The sequence below is a fragment of the Anguilla anguilla genome, chromosome 6 (genome assembly GCF_013347855.1).
Source record: "Anguilla anguilla isolate fAngAng1 chromosome 6, fAngAng1.pri, whole genome shotgun sequence".
Lineage (NCBI taxonomy): Eukaryota > Metazoa > Chordata > Actinopteri > Anguilliformes > Anguillidae > Anguilla > Anguilla anguilla.
The window spans coordinates 39,649,395-39,672,502 of NC_049206.1; the positions used below are offsets into that span (position 1 = coordinate 39,649,395).

At 41.8% G+C, this 23,108-nt stretch overlaps 1 protein-coding gene across 2 annotated transcripts; it reads right to left on the reverse strand.

The window, feature by feature from the left end:
• Nucleotides 1-6,283: 6,283 nt before the first annotated feature.
• Nucleotides 6,284-20,996, reverse strand: gtf2a1 (general transcription factor IIA, 1). Of its 2 annotated transcripts, none has more exons than XM_035423555.1 (10): nt 20,754-20,996; nt 15,251-15,352; nt 15,005-15,164; nt 14,819-14,883; nt 14,343-14,418; nt 10,778-10,911; nt 9,671-9,772; nt 8,858-9,235; nt 8,661-8,750; nt 6,284-8,382 (listed from the first exon to the last, which is right to left on the reverse strand). In XM_035423555.1, the coding sequence occupies exons 1-10, from the start codon at nt 20,781-20,783 to the stop codon at nt 8,275-8,277; spliced, it is 1,245 nt and encodes a 414-aa protein (XP_035279446.1). In that variant the 5' UTR covers nt 20,784-20,996; the 3' UTR covers nt 6,284-8,274. The 2 variants fall into 2 exon arrangements, with proteins under 2 accessions (XP_035279446.1, XP_035279447.1); XM_035423556.1 differs by lacking the exon at nt 20,754-20,996 and adding an exon at nt 15,874-15,911 and having other exon boundaries at nt 8,275-8,382.
• Nucleotides 20,997-23,108: the final 2,112 nt, after the last annotated feature.

Here is a 23,108-nt window from a genome sequence, read left to right on the forward strand (position 1 = left end):
TGCTGTGAAAGATAGTGACAAACAATTTGTCAATGTGCTATGTACTATATATATTTTGATTTGATCTGATTTCATAACATACACACACGGGCACACTCACATGCAATATCAAATTTCTTGTCTAATCTCTTCTTGTCTATCAAAGTTCCAGATCAACATTCCAAAAATGTTCAGATAAAACAAAAGCAAAACATAAGCGCCCCATGCTAGGGATTCAAATGCCAAAGCAAATACACAGCAATACCTTGATTATTAGCAATTTCATAGCTATTAGAGACAGGTACAATAATATAAAAAAATGTTAAATTCCTCTGGAATTTCACAGTTTTTCAGACAAACTGGAATTTTTCCCTTTTTACGCCAGGGAAATGGCTGACTAAGACAATCAAAGAAGATAGATCTCACTCGCAAAAGGGCCATTTGAAACCAAACAGAACACTGACAGACAAATCACCCCACCCTGCAATAACTCTCATGCCTGCCACTGATTAAAATAAGAACACCTTCATCCACACATGTGGAACATCTGGTTACCGTTTTAAAAGCAAGGCAGTTTCAGTGAATTTTAGACAACTGAAATTCCTGAGGGAAGAAAAGGAGAAAAAATCATGGTTTCAGCCAAAGGACCTGGATAACATGAAATTCTTGTCTTATGCTCAGGGAGAACAGTGGAGATTTGCTCAGTTTGAAACGTATCATTCTAACAACAATTACCATGTTTCTTGTTTCATATCCAACAAAGACTTTGTGAAGTGTGAGATCTTTCATCTCATCATACCTCTATTGTGTGTCCCTGTTGGACAGAAAATAGAAATGTGTTTGAACTCTTTTCCTTATGGCAAGTAGTTTGAGCCAAGCAGCTGGATTTCTTGCATCTAATCTGCCATTGGCTTTCTGACAATGCTGGCCCGATGGAATCCAGACATAGACTAAGACCCTCCCCTCCTCCTTGCGTGAAGAGTGAATGAGTGACCAATTGCAGTCATGACATTATTATTATTACTATATGATGTGTTACCAATATTCACCAACACCAAATGTCAAGATAAAGACAGATCAAACTTTTGAACGGTGCATTGTTCCCTGGGCCAAACCAGAATGGTTGTGAACAGGGGCTACTGAGACAGTAATGGGGAGTAAACTTATGTTGGGGAATATAAATGGTAATTTAGTGCAATACTGCACTTCCAAAGAGAATAAGGCCTTTGTGATATGATGCCATTTACATTTCAGTAAATGCCACCTTAACACAAAGTTGACCCTCCAGTAAAAGGGTAATCTAAATAGAAATGATAAACCCATTTACAATTATGCTTGCATTTAAAATAATTAACAAAAGCTTCACATTTTGTTCTGCACAAGGGTTGATAGGATATTAATTAGGCTAAAAATAATGAACATCTTCAAGCATTGGACTACACCTCCCATAATCCCTTACGTGATACATTATATATTACATTTTTGCACTGCTTAATAAGATAATGCAAAGCTTTAATTTCAGGATCATTGATGATTATGGTAGTTTTAGCTTAGTTAGTTTTATCTTATTTAGTTTTAATCCCTCTGTTTTATGCTCCAGGACACATGGAAAAGGTTTTTGCATTCTGCTTAAAAAATGTAGTAGGTCCTTTTACTGATGTGTGACTTGTATAATAATGTGTTCCAACAAATTCTTCCAATTCCACACACGTCCTTTGTAAAATATCCTGCCAGGATTTTTAAAAATTCATATTTAATAACATTAACATTCTTTCACCCACTTTCCAGCCCCAAATAATTCCCCCACTATTGTTTAAAAATACCCACCCACCCAGCCTTTCTTTAAAAATAAACTAGTTTTTAGTACTTTTGTGGGCCAGCATTTAGAATGGGTGAGAAGGTTAGATAAATATCCCATTCATGTCAATATATATTGGACCAGATAAATATCTGGTCCAATATATCGTAAGATTAATCACACAATATGGCTTATGGAAAAATGCAAATCTACGGCACAAACTCTGGGAAAAAAAGATTCTTGATCCATACAATAGCAAACCATGTTCGTCTATACAAATGTTGATGTGGTGGGTTACATTTTGTATCACTTGTAAGAGCTTTAAAAGACAATGGACCTCATTCACAAAACTTTTCAAAAATTATTTTTACTTTTGTTCTTAAAAATGATCTTACAAAAAACCAATATGCAATTCATGACGCCTGTGCAGACATTTTTGAGCATACCCCAGGTGTATGAGATGATGAATGCTGACTGTACATTTTATGCACAATCCTGTTCATTGTGGCAGCAGTGTAGCTTAGTGGGAAAGGAACTGGGCTTGTAGCCGAAAAGGTCATAGGTTCGATTCCTGGGTAGGACACTGCCGTTGTACCCTTGAGCAAGGTACTTAACCTGCATTGCTTCAGTATATATCCAGCTGTATAAATGGATGCAATGTAAGTTGCTCTGTATAAAAGCGTCTGCTAAATGCCTGCAATGTAATGCAATGTGATTATGATGAGGAAACAGCCATGAACAAATACAGACAAGAAAAAAAAATTATGAACGCCGGATTGTTCTTGGAAACGTTCTTACACACAGTTAACAATCAAATGTGATAGCACATATTTCATGAATGAGGTCCAATATATTCTTCTACAGAGGATGTGAATGCTGGATGCAAAATCCAGGATTTGTTTTGCATTTAGACTTACACTTGAGATCAGTGGAAACAACACTGTAAAAACAAGAGGCCACTTGTAAAACCACTCTGAAATTGCAGTGTGGCTTTTGCCGAAGGCCAAAGTGCTGCAAAACCAAAACAATTTCACAAGTCCTGGTTCTTCGAGTGTCTGCGGTGAGCATGGGCGCTGACCTCAGCAGATCTGACTGGCTGGCTTTCCCACAGTCCAAAGTAAATCCCACGGCTCCACCAACTGTGGATAAACCCCAGATCTTCAATGCACATACAGTGCTACCTCAGGGGCCCAAACTTGGACCTTTCCAGGTTTGATTTTCCCAGCGAATGAAGACAAGAGCATGAACCTCTTGAGAACACCAGGGCAAATCTTTTGGGTGCACATTTGCCATATTACATGCTCACGTTTGGCCCAACTTACGTTTGACAACATAATTTGTGTATGATAAGCCTAGGTAGTCAGAGCACAAAATCCAAATAGATTCAAAAAGGAGAGGTGGTGAATTTAAGTGGTGACTTAAATTTAAAAAATAAGGCATTACCCTAGGATAAACAGCTTGATGTTGACATTTTTGGAAGGTCCTCTGTTGAGGAAATGAAATAATATTCAGCACTAAGAGCCACAACAAGCAGCTTGCATCTACAATCCGTACTCTCACAGGTGAGCCAAAAGTGAGGTCAGCACGTGCTTTAAGAAGCTACGAACATAAGCTAAAACCTGCGGCTCATTTGGATAAGCCCCAGTCTCGGATCTCGCCAGCGTCAACTGCGGCCGGTCGTCCCGCAGGAACGTGCAATTGGCGTTTGCGCTGCGCGGATTATGACTGAGTTCATTTGGCGTTCATCTGGCGACTCCGCTGGGTGACTGGGCGCCCATGGTCCGCATGTCAGCCGCATGTGAATGGTCTTCCTTTGACTCCGCTCTGTTCGAGTTTGGTGGTGCTGCGTTTAGAAACGGGTGGCAAAGCCGCGTGTTTCAGAAGAGGGACTGAAAAACAGCTGTTTCTGTAAATAGGTAAAACATACACATGTAAATACCATTTAAATTTAAAAAAACTGATTGTACTTTCGTCTCATATTCATCTTTTGATCTCAAATGCAAATGCCTTCATGTAGCAAAATAAAATCACTTTACCGTTCTCATACTTTTGGAGGGCACTGTATTTGTAGATAGGCAATTATAGCTCAGTCTTCTCACGTATGTGAGTATGCATATGGCCCAGATTTAGGAATTTTTGCCTATACCTCCAAGTAATTTGCTCCAAGTCAGACAGTGTCAGTAGACAGACATTTTCAGGTCATACCACAGATTGTGAATGGGATTTAAGACTGGGCTTTGGCCAAGCCATTCCTGAATAGGGACCTTTTTTGTTTTCTAGACATTCCTTTGCAGTTTTTGCAATGTGTTTCGAGTCATTTTATGTTGGAACATGCATCTTCGCCCTAGACGCAGATCTCTTGTGGATTGGGACACATTCTCCTCAAGGATGTGCTTCTATTTGGCTCATTCCATTTTGCTCATGGTGGCAACATGCTTGCCGGTCCCTTCCACCATGCATGAGGTGTGAACGGCATTCCCTGGTTGACAGGCCGTGTCTGGTTGGTGCTTTGCTTTTGCCGGGCTTAATGCTGGTCTTCAAGTCTAGCCATTCCTCCAGAGGCACCAAATCTAAAATGCGGAACAGATTGATCACAGTTGTTGATCTATGGGTGACCGATTCTTCATTCCAGCCATTGAGCTCTGCAACTCGCTGTTGAAGCTCACCCCGTGGTCACTTCTGAGATTGGCCCTTCTTGCCTGGTGGCTCAGTTCTGTAGGCTAGTCTGATCTTGGTCGTATTGTTCCCCCCTTTTGTTACAATGGTCTGAACAATGATACTAAATTCAAAGTTCAAAATTTTACCAATCTTTTTTTTTTTTTTTAATTACATTGCCCACCTTTTTGCCTCGTAACAACTTAATCTGAAATTCTCACAGGCAGTTTTTGATCATCATGATCTGATTTGATCTGCCATTTCTGTTGAGACCATACAAAGTCTCTGATATTTATTCTGCCATCATGTAATTAAACACAGGTGGATTCAGTTTCAACATAGGTAGACCTCAACTCTTAATTTGTTCAAAGAAATACACCGTAACCAATTTGGTTTAATACAAAGGGGGTGAATACTTATCAATTAAGGGTTTTATTTTTTATATAATTCTGAAAACATGTAAATATTTAATTACAGTTGTCAGTCTATTTGAATAACTGGCAACTATAATTACACATTTTACCAGAACATAAGTATCATGGCACACTACACAATCACTACACACAACTACATAAACTCCAATTTTGAAGATATGAGACCCTTAAGATTAGATCTTAGTCTGGCGTGTGTGCCAATAACAGGAAACGCTGTTGATAAACAGTGAGTTACACAAGGAATTAATTTCTCAACTTCTTGGGTCACGGTGACCATGAGATTCCATATGCACACACGCCCACAGCAAAGAACATATCGTCTCATTCAGGAACCTCCGGTTAACCTCTCCATCGTCATAATGAGAAAATAGTTCCTATTATTATTATTTTTTTATTAGGGCCAACACGCCGCAGCTTCAACATGTTACTTCACCAGGCTCCACCACGCCTGCTTTTGACTGCTGGTTTCGAGCCCACCAAAATTGAAGCCTGCCAGGCCAAACAAACTAGCTCAGCACAGCAGAGATTATTTTGTTGAACTAGAAATGGCAACAAATTAAGGATCTCCCTGAAATTTTGGGCGGAATGCATCCTCCTGTCTAGTCTTCTATGAAGCACTTATACTTTTTGGCTGGACTGCAACAGCGGGGCCAGCCCTACAAACGCGAATGTCTGTGACTGACTGACTGAGTGATGAAGTTACACCATTGGTCGGCCAGAGAGGTCCAGCCATATACTAGGTTTTGATCTGGTCTAGTTTATTTTTATTTTTTATTACAGAATTATCAACCAACAGACACCATTTCCACAGCCCGTAGCAGACTCCTCGCAATGGAATCTGGAAAAAGCCAAGGCAATAACGTTGCAAACTTTAGATTTTTAAAAGTTCCAAACTGATTTATATACTGATACAGTGCAGCATTGCACATCCAGCTGCAGAGTGTAGCCAGGCAGAGTGTTGCCAGGCAGCCGTTTACAGTAGTGTCCTGACAGGGTTACTGTGTGACACAAACGCTCAACTACGTCCACATCAAAGTGATGGAAACGTGTATTGGGCCGCAATATAATACTGTTTAGTTAATGGTTTTAGTCCCACATTTCAGTGGGATGGCAAACCTACTAATGGGGGAAAAAGGCAGCTTGTTTTATGACCATCTGCATTCTGAATGCCCCAAAGATGCAACACGTCTGACCAGGGCACCCCTGGTTTTGTGATATCTGCATTTTGAAACTTCAAAACAGCTCTGTGTAGGAACAGCTGCTATTGCCACTGGTCCTTTACTGCCCTCCACTGGCCAAGAAAAAAAAAAAAAAAAAAAAAAAACGCTAAGTAGTGTATTGGTCCTATCTCGGGAAAACTGCTGTCATATACTGTAGACTGAATACCTGCCACAGCAAACAAAGTGAAAACAATCAAAACATTTTCTAAAACTGTATTTAAAGCATGGACTTCAAACAGTGGTGTTACTTACAGAGTAAGATTTCACTTCCAAAAATGCGTACTAGGATTTACATAGTTGGTAGAATGACAGTAAAAACAGATTTTATTTTGATAAAGGTAAGCCAACATACAATCTTCAAAATGCCTCCCACCGCCCCTCACTTCCCGCCCTCCCCTCCCCACCCCAACAATTTCCTTCTTATTATTTTTTTAAACAAATACCCAAATGCTGAAATAAACATCGAAAGGCACAAACAGTGAGAATGTAGTTACACCCGGACATACACTTGGCTTTTGATGGGACTTCATTCAAATCAACAAGTCAGTCAGGTCCACCTCTTCTTATTGTCAACTTTAAATTACAGACCTACCCCCCCCCCCCCCCCCCACCCAACTAAGATGGACCATTTTTCCAGACGCTAATCTGACCTGTAAGAATCTCGCCTTCGCTCTGATACTTCCAAGTGTTGGCCGGTTGGGTGCTTTTTAAAAAAAAAAAAAAACACGCTTTTGCGAAGATTCTCAGGTCCTCTTCAGAGGGCTCTCTTTAACAATACAGTGTGCAGAGTAAAAAATTATGTATCGTTTATTTCTCTAAAATTCAGCGAACAATGCCCTTTTAGAACAGACAGCGGGGGGAGAAATAAACACGTATAAACATTTCCAGGCAAGACGATTCATAAAAATAAAAGGTTAAAATTCAAGTACAAGACTCAAAAGAAGTGAACGAGGATGATGGAGACCCAGCCAGCAGAGGAAACCCTTTTGAAAAGGAACACTTGTGTCACAATAAGAGCACAATTCGGTGTGGTTTCGCCCGCCTTCGCCCCGCCCCAACCTCTGCAGAATAAATACAAAAACCTACGAGAAATTCTGATACTTGTGTAACTACAGCGAAAGGGTTGGGTGGGGTGGGGTGGGGTAATTTAGGTGATAAACCCCATCACTCAGCTAACAACACAAAGATGACTGTTGACAGATGAACAACACATTTCACAAAAACAAAAAACAAAAAATCCATGACATCACATGCGGCTGTGACAGGTATCACAGCACAGACGGCGACACACCACACCGTGAGTGGATTTAAGTACTGACAACCCTGGTGGATTAAAACAAAAGGGCACTCACATACATAGTATGGTCCGGATTAAAGTGAGTTGCATGGTCTTTTCAGTGAAAGGGGGAAAGGAGAGAAAGAAAAAAAAAAAAGGGAAAGTGAAAAGTTGAGTCTGCGATTGGATCCCGGTAAAAAGAGATTTGAGAAGGAGCTTCCAGAAACTCCACAAAACTCCCTCTACTCATGCATTACCTGTTTTCGGAAGCATTGTGATTGGATCCTTCGAATTCATTTTTTTTAAAGGTGGTTTGGGGGAGGGAGCAATCGCAGTATTTAAGGGTGCAGCGTTCATTTAGACACGTGACAAGTAATCGACCTTGATGAACAGTATCTGGCAGGAATATAACGGCTATAGCAGCTCTACAACCAGGACCAAGCTAAAATAAGCAAAAAATGCACAATGAGCTCTTAACCCAACCACTGGTGTCAACTGCTATTGTGGCGCAGTTGCAAGGTTGACTGACACAAAAGGAACCTATTGATCCATCTCCGGGGGTTTGTGTTTCTGTGGGTTTTCTAGATGGTTGACATCCTTCCATTTGCAGGTGGATCTAAATGAGTTGTGTATATGGACCACTTTTTCTAGAAGCAGTACCGAGGCGGCGGAGAACCTGCGTTTCCAGGATACGGTCATCAGCAAAATGTGTGGCAAATAAAGAGCGTCGCCGCCCGGGAGCAGCAGAGAGAGGGGAGGGGCTCGCTCGCGCACAAGTGTCTTCGTTCGCACGTCCAGCATTCGCAGAGTCAAACGCGCCCCTCTCGGCCCCTCCCCCGAAAACGCGCCCGGTCCGAGTTTTGATGTGTCCTGCGTTATTGTCCGACGGAAAGCTCCGGGTCGTGCCGGCTCCTACCACTCGGCGTCCCCGATGGCTTTGGAGAACACGTAATCCCTTCCGTTTAGGTTCATGATTCCGTCTTTCAGGTGGAACTTCCACTTGTTCTTGCTTCTGTGGATCTGAAACAAACAATATCGTGTGTGTACATGGCGTTACAAATACGCGGTGTGGCTCCAAAATAAAATGACACAGCCGTGAATTGCTGTGGAGATTCCATGTCTTGCTACATCCAATATCCAAATTAATCCGTTTTATTACTACAAAACACAACAGGGGCTGCAAACCTTTCCTGGACTAAATATACGTACTGCAACAGAATAAACCATCTGTAACCGACAAATACTCAAATAAACTGCCGCTGTGGAATGCCTGTGGTGGTGCTCGTTGTGCAAATTACCTTGTCGTACTGGCACACGACCACATTCTCAGTGTCAAAAAGCTCCTGGCCCTCCTCGTCACTCACGTCATCCCCGCTGTTGAGGGGCTCCTGTGGGGTCAAAGGTCATTCCCATCACCACCTATGCTCTCCGGACACACAGGAACAATTGTCCCTGGCAAACAGGAAGCATTCGTAATGATTAAATCATAACAAACCTCTTCGACTTGCCCATCCTCGGCACCATCTTTGTCTTTGTCGTCCTCCTCGTCTTCATCATATTCATCTTCCTCTTCCTCCTCAGATGACGTGTCTCCGGCGCCGTCGACCTGGAGCATCATGGGAGGCTGTTGCTGAGGTGCTTGCTGCTGCTGCTGCTGCTGCTGCTGCGCTTGAGCCTGAGCCTGAGCCTGAGCCTGAGCTTGTGCTTGGGCTTGAGCTTGGGCTTGAGCTTGGGCTTGGGCTTGGGCTTGGGCCTGAGCTTGAGCCTGGGCCTGGGCCTGGGCCTGGGCCTGAGCTTGAGCCTGCGCCTGAGCCTGCTGCACCTGCACAGCCCCCTGTCCTGCCTGTGCAGCCATTGCAGCAGCCTGCATGACCTTGGAGAGAAACACACACACACAAACCATCAACAAGCATAAAGTACAACCATCATAATGACAAATCAATTTTTCTCAGCCTTGTTTTTCCAACATGCACACTGGTTAACCATTCCTCTCTGTAGCCACTTAATATGGAACAAATTAAATGCAAATTAAAAGGTATTCATTGGCAACTGTCCTCAGAAAGTACATTAAACATGCTAATCCACTGTTACCACATTTTTTCAATTATAGATTCAAAGAAAAAATTTTTTCCAGAAATTATACTTTTCTACGGGGTGGATTATTATTCCATTATGTGAATACATTTGCACTGAATTAATACATGGCAAAAGTGCACAGTATGCTCTTGTGCATGTCTTTGAATTTGAGTTTGCATAGTCCGATGAGTGTTCTCCTGGAGAAAAAGACTCATGTCACAAAGTGCCTTACCTGGGCGTTTTGTTGGACCTTATTCCCGGCCAGGACAATCTGCTGTGGCTGGATTATCACGCCTGTCTGCTGGGGGATTCCACCTTGCAGGGGAGCCAGGACCTGAGAACACAGCCACGGGTCAATCCAAATGGAAAAACACAGCTACCTGTAAGGACAACACGCACAGCCATAACCGCTGTATGACAGGGGCTGCTGAGACCACCTGGCGTGAAGCCGTTAGATTGAGTACATGGCTCAAAAAGGGAAAGCAATTTGTAGTTTTGGTGCTCCCAAGATACATTTATGTCATCTTCGTTCTGCAGCTAATAAATGCATCTTGGGAGCAATAAATAATAAACGCATCCTGGGCCTCAGTCAGTATTTGGCTGTCTTCCACACATATGGGGCAGCTGTGCTCAGAACTGTGTATAATATGCTCATGTGAGAGCCTGTATAAAGACAATAACAGCGGACCAAAAAGAGGTCCCTGTGGAACACCTTGCGTAACATGGATTGGACTTAAATGTAGCCATATCTAACATGCGATGTACGACTTAAACCACTGCATAGCACTGTCAGTGATACCACGCCCGCTTTCCACATTCTTGGCTAAGCACTGATGTGATCTGCTCTAACAAATGCAGTATATGATCCAGTCGTACAAGAATATTGGCAGACCCAAAGCAAAGACCCTGACGAGAGCAGTTTGGAACCCAGACAAAGGGTTCTTGTATGTCATTGGAGACCATGTATATTTGGAGCTGGGTTGAGATATGTTCACATACCTAGAAGAGGGAAATTTAAGACGGTTCTAAAATTACCAGGATTTTTAGGAACAAGACCAATCTTCACAAAAAACTGGAGTCAGAGGGTCATTTTCAGGGCAGCATAGATGGTGCCTACATGTATGCATGTACGACTGACAGCTTGACTTGGTTGAACCACAAAGAAAAAAAGCCTATTTTGTAGATACAGCAATAAACGTATTTTGGAAGCGCTTAACTGTGTGTGGGATTTTTTTAGCACTCTCCTGCCCAGCACCCGCACATACTTCTGGATGTATTGCAGAAGTCAGCAGTAACACAAACACATTACCAGCCTTAATATGACGGCTGTGGGGCTTACCTGCTGTATGACGGGGGCTTGCACCCCACCTGGCTGCATTTGAGGCAGGACCTGCTGTTGCAGCACCACCTGCTGTTGAGGCTGGATGAGGTACTGCGTCCCATTGGGTGCCCTCACCACCTGCAGGATCTGACCTGAAACCCAGGGAAATGACAAGTAACTACTGTTAGTTCTAAACAAGTCCAGCGGTCCAAACTTCCTCAGTAAAGATTTTAACCTCGTTTGTGTATACATGAAAAAACTCATAGCATATTGTGTTGTACAAAAATTGTGCTTTTCCACACAAATTTAAAGTCCTCATCCTGTTCTACGTTATGTATATTTCTCAAAGCTGGTTCAAAACACCATGTGATGAACCCATGTGACAGTCACTGGGTTTGCATGATGTTTGAAAAAGTTGATTTATTGTATTAGTCCGGCTAAAACTGGACTTTTAAAAATCATGTAAAAACTGTAGTCCGACTGAAATCGTACAAAGTCAAATTTTTCAAAGTCGGACTAACATACCTAGACAATGCGGTTCGGGGTCGATTTACTACGGCATGTATACGCTTCAATCGGACTACAATTGGCCTAGGCGTTCTGCGCACGTTCCGTAATTTACATAGCAACTATATGCTCACGGTGGCCAAGCGGAATCGATAACGTTTAAGAAAATATGAAACTTTAAAAGATTTAATTCAATCTTCTACTGGGACTTTTGCCGTTTATTGAGGGTGTGACAGAAAATTTCGGTGCCACTGACTATAATCAAATGTTTTTCACATTTAACGATCGATTGAGCAAGTACCATTCCACGTACATTTTTATGGGTTAGTGCTGTCCGATTGTGCTAGCTACTTCACATTAACCTTATATGGTGATCAATAAAGGCTAACAGCACAATACCACTTAATTATTGTCACTTCTATCACCACTGTAATTAACAAAAAAAAAAGGCAACAAATGACCTTTTCTGTGAGAAATGCATTGTTGAGCTCACACACATACACTCCTGGCGACATTCTAAAGCTCTAATTCTAAAGCGTTTTGCCCTCTCTAGTATCATGGCGAAAAAAAACATTTCTGGACGGACAAGGAGACCAACTTCATGCTATCGCAACTAAAGGAGTTAAATATCCTAAAATACATGGATGGGATAAAAACGCGGAATGGCAAACTATTCAAAAAAGTTGCGACAAAATTGGAGGAAGCAGGATTTATAAGAAGCCTTCATCAGACACCTCTGGCAATAATTTGATTCTTTCCGAGTCATGTATATTGGGACAACGACAATAATCCAATTAAATCTCATCTTTGGCCAAATCAAGCTATTAATATATCTCGATTTAAATTGTGCATGTAAACGCACTGACTGTTGGAAAATGTGGGGAAGAAGAAACCCCTGTCCCTGAGAATGGCAATTTTGGACAAGCAGTTTGCATGCCACCAACAATGCATTGATGCTTTATAGAGTACTGGGCAAAAGTCTAAAACAGCCTTGTTTGGGGGAAAAAAAACATTTGAATAAGAACAAATAAGCACTGTGTATAGAACGCAAACAAAAATGCTTGTTATTGATATCTTGTGATAGTTACGAATACTGGTTTTGTTCCCAAATCTCTCCTTGAGGCATCCCAGCCATTCCGCATGTTTGTTAAATTCCACCACCAGCACATGTGATTCAACTTGTTATTCAATGAGGTATTGATGAGCTGGACCAGGTGTGCTGGTGGTGGACTTTAACAAATTCCAGGAATAGCTGGGGTGCCTCAAGGAGTGGTTTGGAAAAGGCTAAGCTAACAATGACAGGCATAAAACCATAGATTTGCATCAAGGTAATTCTCAGAAAGTAATAGCCTGCCTAACCAGATTGTCAAGATGTGGTGTTCAAGCTCTCAAAGAAATTTGAAAATCGTGGGCAAGTTCAAGAAAAACAATGTAGTGGAAGACCCAAAAAGCTGTCTGCATCTGAAGATCAGTACTTAGAGGTCACTTCCTTGAGGAACAGAAAAGGAAATCCAATGAAATCATTTCTCAGCGTCTGGCAGAGACATCTGGCACCAAAATACACACAGACTGCGAGAAGTCATCTTGCAAGAAATTGTCTTGCATGGTTCGTTGCAGCCAAGAAACTTTTCTTGCAAAAAGGCAAAAAGCAGAAGAGATGTCAGTATGTGAAAGACCATAAGGTGGCGACAATCACTGGCAGAGTCTCAGAATGCAAATTTGGTTCACAAAGAGGGAAGTTTATCAGAAGAGTTGGCGAGAAGTACACTGATGCCTGTCCACAGCCTTCTGTGAAGCAGTGGCAGCTCGGTCATGGTCTAGGATAGTGGTTCTCAAAATTCTGTCCGGGGAAACCCAGTATATACTAATTTTAGTTCCAACCGCAATTGCAATCGCAGAATTTTAACAAAGCATGTAGACCAACATTAACTATGACAGACACAATAGCTTGACAGACGTTAGGATTCTTCATTGTTTATGCAGCTTGGAGAACTGTTTTCCAGCTGATTGAGATGACCTAGTGCAGCAGTGCACTTAACCAAATTTAAACTGGCAACTGGCTGCACATTTTACTCGTGAGAACAAATTGGGCGTGCTACTGGCTCAGGGGCATTGTTGGAGGCGGTAACCCCAGTATCTAACATCGAAGACATAAATAAAACACAGCTTATACAGCGTAAAAAATATATTTGAAATAAATTGAGACAATTTTTTTGAGGACAAACAATACTTTTACCCTGTATCTTCCTCTGCAAACTCTGCGGATGTCTTTTTGTTTTCTTTTTAAATTATTTGTGTTAAAAAGTTATAGCAACTTTAAATAATCCCTTACCGTGCAGATGAATGGCTTTAATTTGAATTATTCAGAGCGGCCTAAAACTTTTGCCCACTACTATATTTTTATACAGTTGTGCCAATATAAATTGTTTCATGTTTGCTTGTCCCTCCATTTTCAATGAATCTGAAATGCTCAATCTTATATTGCAACACTCTTTGCTGCAAACTACACAGTTCATTTGGGACAGAAGACAGGTACATTCTCCTCTGAAGCACGTGACGTCAGCCACTGCTTCATGTCACGCTTCACTCTTCGAGATCGTGCAGACAATCAGAGCAAACAATTTGCACATGACTCAGCAGGTGAACCGCGCGTGACTCGTCAGGTGAACCGCGTGTGTCTGATGAGTCACCGCCATCCCAGCTGACTTAAACACGCCCACCTAGCAATCCTAGCGCCTACCGTGTGTCGCCTGCAGAACAGCCAGTCGAGCGGAATCTACACCGCAACGATCCAGATTCGATACCAGACCGTGGGGCCCACCCATCGACTTGTACATGTGCATTAATAGGATGAGCCACCCAGCAGCCCACCAAAATAATAATTCAATGAAATCTGAATGGTGATCAAGGAGAAAGAGTACCTGTGTTTTTCTTAGTGCAGACATCGAAACTTAATATTTTTAACTATTACTGAAATGCCTTAAAGGGGGAAAAAACATCACACTTGGACTTGTGGTGACCTCTGACCCCAGTACTCAATGCCATAGATTAGACGGTCCTTTCTTATAGCTAGTACCTTGGCTGGTGATAATCTGCTGGTAGGGGGTCACTCCTGTAGGCAGAGCCAGGGTAGCGGCTGTGGCAGCGGCACTCTGGAAGAACACAAGAGAAACGCCCAATGGGATCACTCAACACAAAGAGCAGGTTGGTCTGCCCAATCAACACCTGCAGTCACTGAATTAGCAGGAACCTCAGACCAAAAACACAGTATACATTCCCAACAGATGACGAACAGAAAATGTGCACAAAGAGTTAAAAAGTTGGGAAACCAAGAGCCAGTTTCCTCTAGACAGGTTTCTCTGGTTCAAAATCACAGAAACGAGGTCCTGTAGGCCTTGCCTCTGGAGCACGGCTGCCCAGCAGCAGTAGTGCAGGAGTCATGCTCTCAAATAGACGGCCGTGCTTCAGAGGCCTGTACCTCAGGGGCTGCCTCCTAACAGGACTCCTCGCTAATGCACGTCGGGCTAGCAATCGAAGCTCTCGCGAACTTACCATTCCCGTGGCGGTCATGTGCTGCAGTATTTTCGGATCCTGGACGATGACCTGCTGCTGAGGAGCTGTGAGGGGGAGGAGAGAGAGGAAGAGTAGGGTTAGGGTTATGATCAATGCCCTGACTGTATAAGGCCAAAGCAGGGCGCGGTGAGGAAGGGGAGGGCATTCCCAGGGGGTAGGCCTGACCTGGCTGGGTCGGGGGCATGATGACCTGCTGGGACTGGTTCTGAGGCTGCTGGGGTACGTGCTGAACCTGCTGCACCTGCTGCACCTGAGCCTGGGGCTGTTGCTCCTCCGTGTGGAAGCCCTCCACCGCCTTAGACTGCATCAGCTTGCTCTCCCACAGCTGGAGGGCCCAGAGAGATTAGCCTCGTTCGCTACACACAAAAGGCATTTCTACTCCAAAAAAACAAAGCAAAGTCGCACACACACCGTTCTCAGCTCCAAGAGGACTTGCTCATCGACACCCTCATCAAGGAAGAGCTCCCGGACATCGTTAATCACATCCTCGATCACTGACCGGTACAGTTTAGGCTGCAAAAAAGTACAAGCATGCCTTTTATACAACAAGATGACCAAAGTGCCTAAAACAGAACACTCTTCTTTACAAATAAATAAATACATAATAATAGTAATAAATAGTTTCTGTATATGAACGTAAGGGGAAAAACAAGGGAATCACCATTATTACATAAGAAATACACCAACTGCATGGGTGGATCTTATTTAAACATGTCAGCGACTCCAAGCATTGTGAAACATTATCATCAGGCTCTGGGTGTGACCTATGCAAAGGTTATAATAGTGTCAGCATTTATTATATTTCAGGGTTTCCGCCAGTGTATTGCAAGCCCGGCGGCCCGGCGGGACTAAGTTGACCCCCCGCCGGGCCTAAGCATCGGGGAATTGTTTTTTTTTTAAATGTATTTTTAATATGTTTTTAAAACTACAGTTACAGTGGGGTGGCTCGATTGGAAAGCTCCCCATCGACATCTGTTGGTTAAAACGTGAACGCATTATAGGAAAACAGCAGGTCTGAGATCAGTGTTCTTTACCTTCATTGTGCGTAATGACGTTCAACACTTGACACTTCCAACCAGCTTCCAACTATCACAAGCTAACATTACCTAGCAAGCCACCAGTTCTTATTTAGTAGGCTAACCTCGTTACAAACTGCGTTATCACTTCATCTCGTCGGTAAGTACATTCTTTTTATATTAACTTAAGCAGTGTGTAGGTAACATTAAACTAGTAGCATGAACGTAACATTCGATACATTGTAACATTACGCCATCGAAATAACGACTTCACTTGTTTATTAATAACGTTGATGACACTGATTTGCACGACAACGTGGTCATTTAGCCAACTTAGCTAGCTAGCCAAACAGTAACACAGATACATAGATATTTTGTTGTTGTTGAAATGTGCCTAGCATTCCAAGGCTGTACATTGTTTTAAGATTCAGTAGCCAATCAGTAGGCAGTGTTGTGAATATCCCGCTCTTACAGCTCGTTTCCAGCCCAAACCACTGCAAAGAGAGCAAACTGTTTTTTTTTTTGTCAGTGACATTTGCCGACATCTATGACGGCAATCACAACCACGATATTTATTTTGCCTTTTTGTATAGCTACTTCCATGGATAAAACCGCATTTATTATTATTATTTATTGGTAAAAACATTTACTTCATATCCAGGGAGATAGCCAACTACTTGCACGTCACATGACATGTGTAGCCATTTAGTAATACGATCGCATTTCAGGCTAGAAAATAACCCCTTAATCCAGAGAAATTGCTGAGTTGTTTTAGAATGTTAATCGCAACAGAATATATCAAGGCTGGCAGCCCGGATCAAATTTGTTGTGACAGCTGTCATCCAAAACAAACATCTGAGAGAGGCTGCCTGCGTGCGTGTCTCCCCCAAGGCGCTACGTCATTGTTTTGCAATGCGCAGCTGTCGTAAAAACATGCTGGCTTCGATAAACGGAATTGATAAGCTCGGAGGCATACTTGGAACCGGTTCTCGATTCCCATCCCTATTTAAATGTGCCCAGCATTCCAAGACTTGTTGTTAGATTCAGTAGCGAATCAGGACTTGAATACAAGTTTTTTGTAGAGTGCAAAAACTTTGATATTTATTTTAATTTATTTTGTTGTTGTTTCAATGGGCCCAGCATTCCAAGGCTGTAAGAATCAGTAGCCAATCAGGACTTTTTTCAAATTTCTTGTAGAGTGCAAAAACTTTGATATTATTTATTTTAATTTAATTTCTTTTGTTGTTGTTGAAAACACAGCAAGACTGTAAGACTGTACATTGTTGTCAGATTCTTTGTAAGACTCTGCTATGCTGTAAATAGTTGTTGATTTTTTAAAATGTGTGTTGAATAAATGACTTATTTATAACAACATTCACATTACGTAGTCATATTTTCAAATCTCCAGTCAGCTTTTAGCACTGACTTAATGTAGGGACCTATGGAATCTGTGTTACAGCTTTTTTAAATTCTCAGTTCTGCGATTCCGTCCGTGATTCTGTTATCACAGAAACTATAGGGCCCAACCATAATCCTGCCATCAGTCTGTCGCTGGCCCGCGCCGGGCCCCCGTCAAAAGATACTTGCCACCGGGCCTAACAACTTTTCTGGGGGAAACCCTGTATTTGCATAGGAATGTAGCTCCCTGTCCAACTGTGTTACTTTACTTGTGTTACTTTTTTCTGAATAGTTGCCACCATAGGGCAATATCCTTCATCTTAATATCCATCTTAATCATAACCTGGCGGGTAAGGTACGTGATTAATTTTGCTTGCGTGCACAACAACCTTACATATTTCACTTAGGTAATTCTATTTAACTTTTTAGTTTGCCATTTTCACCAAGCTGGTTAAATCCTTAGCTCATTACTTTGAAAGCCAACGAATTTTACATACCTAGATAAAGGATTCAGATTGATCATGTTATTTTCGGCTGGAAATCTTCAAGGCAGCTAAATGACTAGCTTAATTATCTAGCTAGATTAGCAACTAAAAGTACTCCAGACCTACATGCCCCTTCCAAGCTAACTCTCACATATCAAGCAGGGTTTTTCCTGGCTCAAAATAGGGTTTAGGTGGTGACTATGTGACAGCGATGGCGGTTGGTCCGGCTTTACTGTCATCGTCAACTCTATGCATCATCTCCCTATATTTAGCTACATGAGACCAACACAACTGAGATATATACAAATAATACATACATATAATGTATGTATAAATATATATATATATGTATGTATAAAAATGAAACGCGTGACAAAAATTAAGGGAGAACTATTTAAATATTTACTGCGATATTTCTTGAAATGTATTTCAATTGTCACTCAAAACTTAGTTATTACAATATTAAAGTACCACTCCAAATGCATTTTAAAACCTCAGAAATATTCTATATTGAATAATAATTTGCCACCAAAAATGTTCAATAAATTACTGAAATGGCGTAGGAGCATCTCTACCCCTTTGAATGATGAAACGCATTTCAAGAAATATTGCAATTCTAAATAGGCTACTACTATTGCTGTAAATGACCCCCTTACAAAAGGCTAAAACTTTCAGAATAGGCTTTTGCCTCCCCCCATTTCTGGTACTTATAACATGTAACCCTTCAATAAATACTTCAATTGTTCCAACTTCAAATTTTTGTCACGCATTTCAATTTCATAGCCTCTCCATTGTGGTGGTCTCCTGTAGCTAACTAGGGGGAAACAATGCATCGAATAGACAACGGCAGAAAAGCCGGACCGACCTCAGTCACAAAATCACCACCTAAGTCTTATGAATAATAATAATAATGATAATAATAAATGGTTCTCCTTTACAAAACATGTATTGGTATTGGACACAAAATAATAAGACAGTTTTGGAATACTCATCCAATCACAACATTTCAGTGTTGTGGGTTAAATACATTAGATTAATTGGTTTCAACATGGCCTGTATCAAATTAAACTGCTCTCCCAATTCTGGGGGAAAAACAAAAACATTTTCATGCAGTATAAATTCAATAAATTCAATTTTCTGCCCATTGCTAAGCAAAATTTTTTTAAAAAAAATTAATCATTTCAGCAAAGACAAGATTTCATATAGCAAATCACACTCAACCAAACCAACCCAATATTTCTGGTGAACCACAAATTATCTGAGGACAGTTGTGTGCTGCCCCATTAATTTCTTAATACTGTATAAAAATAGTTTTTGGTTAAGTTTCAAAATGTGCAAATAACATCCAACGAAATGCACATACCATTGGGTTTCATTGAAATGGAAACTCGAACATAAACCATTTAATAAATACGTGTGCAGCCAGGCAAGACTGCAGGTGGAGAAGCATGCAAGGTTTTTCTTGCAAATTTTTGCATTACCCCTTTAGATTTGGATACAGTTTTATAAAACACGCGTTAGAGACAGGAAAGACTGTACCTTTCGCACTGGAAATATGGGTTCTTATATTAACCGTATGTACGTATGCCGACACCGAACAATACGCTTAAATTAAGCCTGTATGTTTTTGGGCACACTGATAAAAATTTGCAGCGATTAGCGATTGTAACGACACTAAACAAGGGCCTACTACGTGCCTGTCCTGAAAACGCTAGCTCGCTACAAAAACGGAAACCCGACATCGGACAATCAGGAAGATTTGAAGAGTTGTACACAATTCTTTCTTGCCACCCAAAATGGTTGCAAAAACCAGCAGAGGCACAAACTCCATTCTGCCGCATGTCCGCCGCACACTGCGTCGGCTTGGACCTCCCTCTTTCGGCCTGTCTGCTCCACTATTTAAAGCACAATCTGGTGTTTATATGGAGAGCCAGTGACGTAGCGTTGAATAGCACCTTCCCATCCCGGGCAGTCTATATTAGAGAGCAGTTATGGCTCTATATAAGCCAGGCAGAGGCGAGGCGGAGGGTCAGAGCCGCCGAGAGAGAAGGAAGGGAAGCCATTTCTGTAACGAGGCATTTCCCTACACGCGGTCAGACACATATGCTCTGACCGGTTGGTTTGTGTGTGCAACCCAGTATTTACTTATTGTTTTCGTCAAAGTGGGGGGCATTTACGTCTAGTGACAAGTTTATTTTGAATGGGTATCTGCTTAACTAGCCATGACTGATGGGGGACACACTAGAATGGCTAGATAAGAGAAAAATGACATTCTTAGTGCAACCTGACAAATCGCTCGCAAGCAGAAACCACGTTTATCAGAACTGCAATCGTGGGAATTCTATAAAATAGGATGAGAAGGTGCTTTTCAACTGTGGATTTAGAAATAAGGTAGAATACCTAACGTCAGCTAGTTACTGCTTTACTTCACAGAACTAGCAAGCAATAGTCCAACATCTCTCGCTAAAATGTAACGTTAAACCTCAAAATGTTTCACGTTACCTTCATAGTTAACCAGCTGCCCACCTAAAATGTAACCGAAACGCAATGCGCACTTCACTAGCTGGCAGCCATCGATCCAATGCCCGATTCCAAATGCACAATCACCAGCTAACGCTAGCCAGCCATTGTTAACGAACGTCTAATATTCTCCACAGAACCAACTTCTAGTTGGCCAATTAGAAACACAAATGGTTAATCTACCAGTGGATCTAGCAAACGAACTTGCCAGACTGTTAGAAATTTAAAGTTGGCTAACCAGTTCCATGACTGAGATGGCGCATCTCAAATGGGGATTCAAATCTGGTTTCGGAAAAAGTTAGAAATGGCCGCTTGAAGTACGCCAGCTAGCCAGGTAGCTAATCACGTTTCTGCACAGAACATGGCTGATACAACACTGCCATCACTTTGCTGGGTGTTTGAACAAAATAAAAAATAGTCAGAAGTTGTTCACTAGCTAATATTATTTTGGCGTCATTATTTTTTGACCCCCTACACTCTGAGATAGGTCCTTACCACTGGATTCGAGTTAGCCGAGCTCGCCATTATAACCGGAGTGTAAAAAAGAAAGAAAACCGACCACCGAAAAAAAACAAAATTACAAAAACGCAATCCTCTAAAACATCGAAATTGATAGATTAAAAGTAGCCCGCATCACTTTAAATTAAAACGCTATCCGTTAATATCTTATTTCCAATCCCTGAGCTGCGCCTTCCAGCCGTCCTCCGTTCGCCGTTGTCCTCCTTTATATACCGAGCATGAAGCTGCGAGTGCGCGAGACACAGGGCCGGGTCAAAACGGTAATCGTATGAAATATCGCGAGAACACCCTCCTTTCTGAAACTTACGAAGTAATACTTGCCTCACGGGAAATGTATTTTGTGCTGTATATAGCTTGTCAGTGAGAGGTGAGAACAAAGGATGTGGATCCCAACCACACAACTCTGGTGAAAACAATACATCATTTAAAAAAAAAAAAATCGTTACCTCCCGCTATCACGCTGATCTTTTGTGTGTTCATTGGAGCTTAGCTTGTGTGTTACTACAGCAAGTTTGTGCGTGGGAAATCGGTCTTGGTCTTGTCCTTTCCAGGAACGGATACATTCATTACTTGTGCAGAAAAAGTACGTCAGGAAGCCCCCCCTCCCCCCCCCCCCCCCCCCCCCCCCTTTCCTTTGCCCCTGGTCCTACCAACTGGCTTTTAAAATATTTTTCTTCATACATTAATATTAACTGCATTTGCATTAAATAATTGTTAAAATTAAAAAATGGTTATTTCTATATGTGACATGTGTTTTATGACATCCAAATGTCCATCATTGAGCTGGACAGTCCAATTTTTGATCCAGCTGTCCTCCATCCAGCTCAACCTCTTGACAGTCAATAGTCAGTCAAGACTATCCAGTCTTTGGCTTTGAAAACATTTTTTGTTGCTTTAGAAGTATGTTTGGGATCACTGTATGATGAAGTGACATCCAATGAGTTTGGAGTCATTTGAACTTGAGCAGATAAGATGCTTCTGTTGCTGCTACCAGCAGTTACACCACATTACATTACATTACATTACAGGCATTTGGCAGACGCTCTTATCCAGAGCGACGTACAACAAAGTGTATAACCATAACCAGGAACAAGTATGACGAAACCCCTAGAGAGAAGTACCGGTCCAAGTACAGGGAACAACCGCATAGTTCAACTTGGACCCTGATGGTTAAACTGATTAACACTAACAACGAGAACGGCAACAACGCAATCTATGGAAAAATAAAAATAAATAAAAATACAAGTAGTCGTTAAGACAGTTGATGCGCCTAAGTCACCTATGAAACAGCTGCCTAGTTACAACCCTAAGTTTAGTCATTTACAGGGGGGAAGGGAGGGATGGGGAGAGGTGCAGCCTGAAGAGGTGGGTCTTCAGTCGTCGTTTGAAATGGGTCACAGTCTCAGCTGTTCTGACCTCCACAGGGAGGTCATTCCACCATCGTGGGGCCAGAACAGACAGGAGACATGTTCTGGAAGTGCAGGTGCGAAGAGGGGGAGGTGCTAGGCGTCCTGAGGTAGCAGAATGGAGGGATCTGGCTGGCATGTAGGGTTTGAATATCTTGTGGAGGTATGCTGGGGCTGATCCCTTGACTGCCTGTGACTGTGACCACCAATGAAGACAAGTGATCCACTACCCGTAGCAGCCGTACATGCCCTGTAGAGGTCTTAATTGAATGACCATGTCCTTTGTGATTACTGAGTTCACCAGACCTATCTTTGTAATGAGGTTCTAGAGAGTTGATTGGTACGCCTAAGGTTTGGCCTATGTCTCTGACAATTTATTTTTCTTATTTCTCAGCCTCATAATGCCTTCCTTGACTTTCACTGGCACAACTATGGTCCACATGTTAACATACGCCAATGACAGACTCCAAAGGTAATTAAAAGTCTAGAATGAAGACTAGATTATGAAAGCTCTGTTATACCTGCACTCAGGACGCAAATGAAAGCATGACTGACCAGAAACACATGTAAAACCATTTATTCCAAAGTTTATGGTGCCCTGAAATGGGAGGTCAATGTATAAAAAGTTATTTAACTTCTACATGACAAAACCAAAATGTATAAAATACACTTTCCTAAAAGCTGAATCTGCATTATAACCACATGTGAATAGTTTGATAATTATGTGTGTAGAATTGTGGAGCACAGAGCCAAATAAAGAAAAAATATGTCTGTCCCAAACATTATGGAGCTCACTGTAGACATAGATAAGTCAAAGACATATAAAGAGAAGACTACAGCAGCATAACCTCAGAGTTTGCGAGATGCAAACCACTGATAAACCTCTAGAATAGAATGGCCAGGTCAGCGTTAGCTCAAAAAGTAA

Bases quoted from the DNA above. Each gene is read 5' to 3' on its own strand.
- gtf2a1 (XM_035423555.1), bottom strand. From the start codon at position 20,783: ATGGCGAGCTCGGCTAACTCGAATCCAGTG. The intron at 15,165-15,250 runs GTGTGTGTGCGA...TGGGCCCTCCAG, and splicing joins TCCTCTTGGAGCTGAGAACG to CTGTGGGAGAGCAAGCTGAT. The intron at 10,912-14,342 runs GTACTAGCTATA...CCTGGGTTTCAG, and splicing joins GCAGATTATCACCAGCCAAG to GTCAGATCCTGCAGGTGGTG.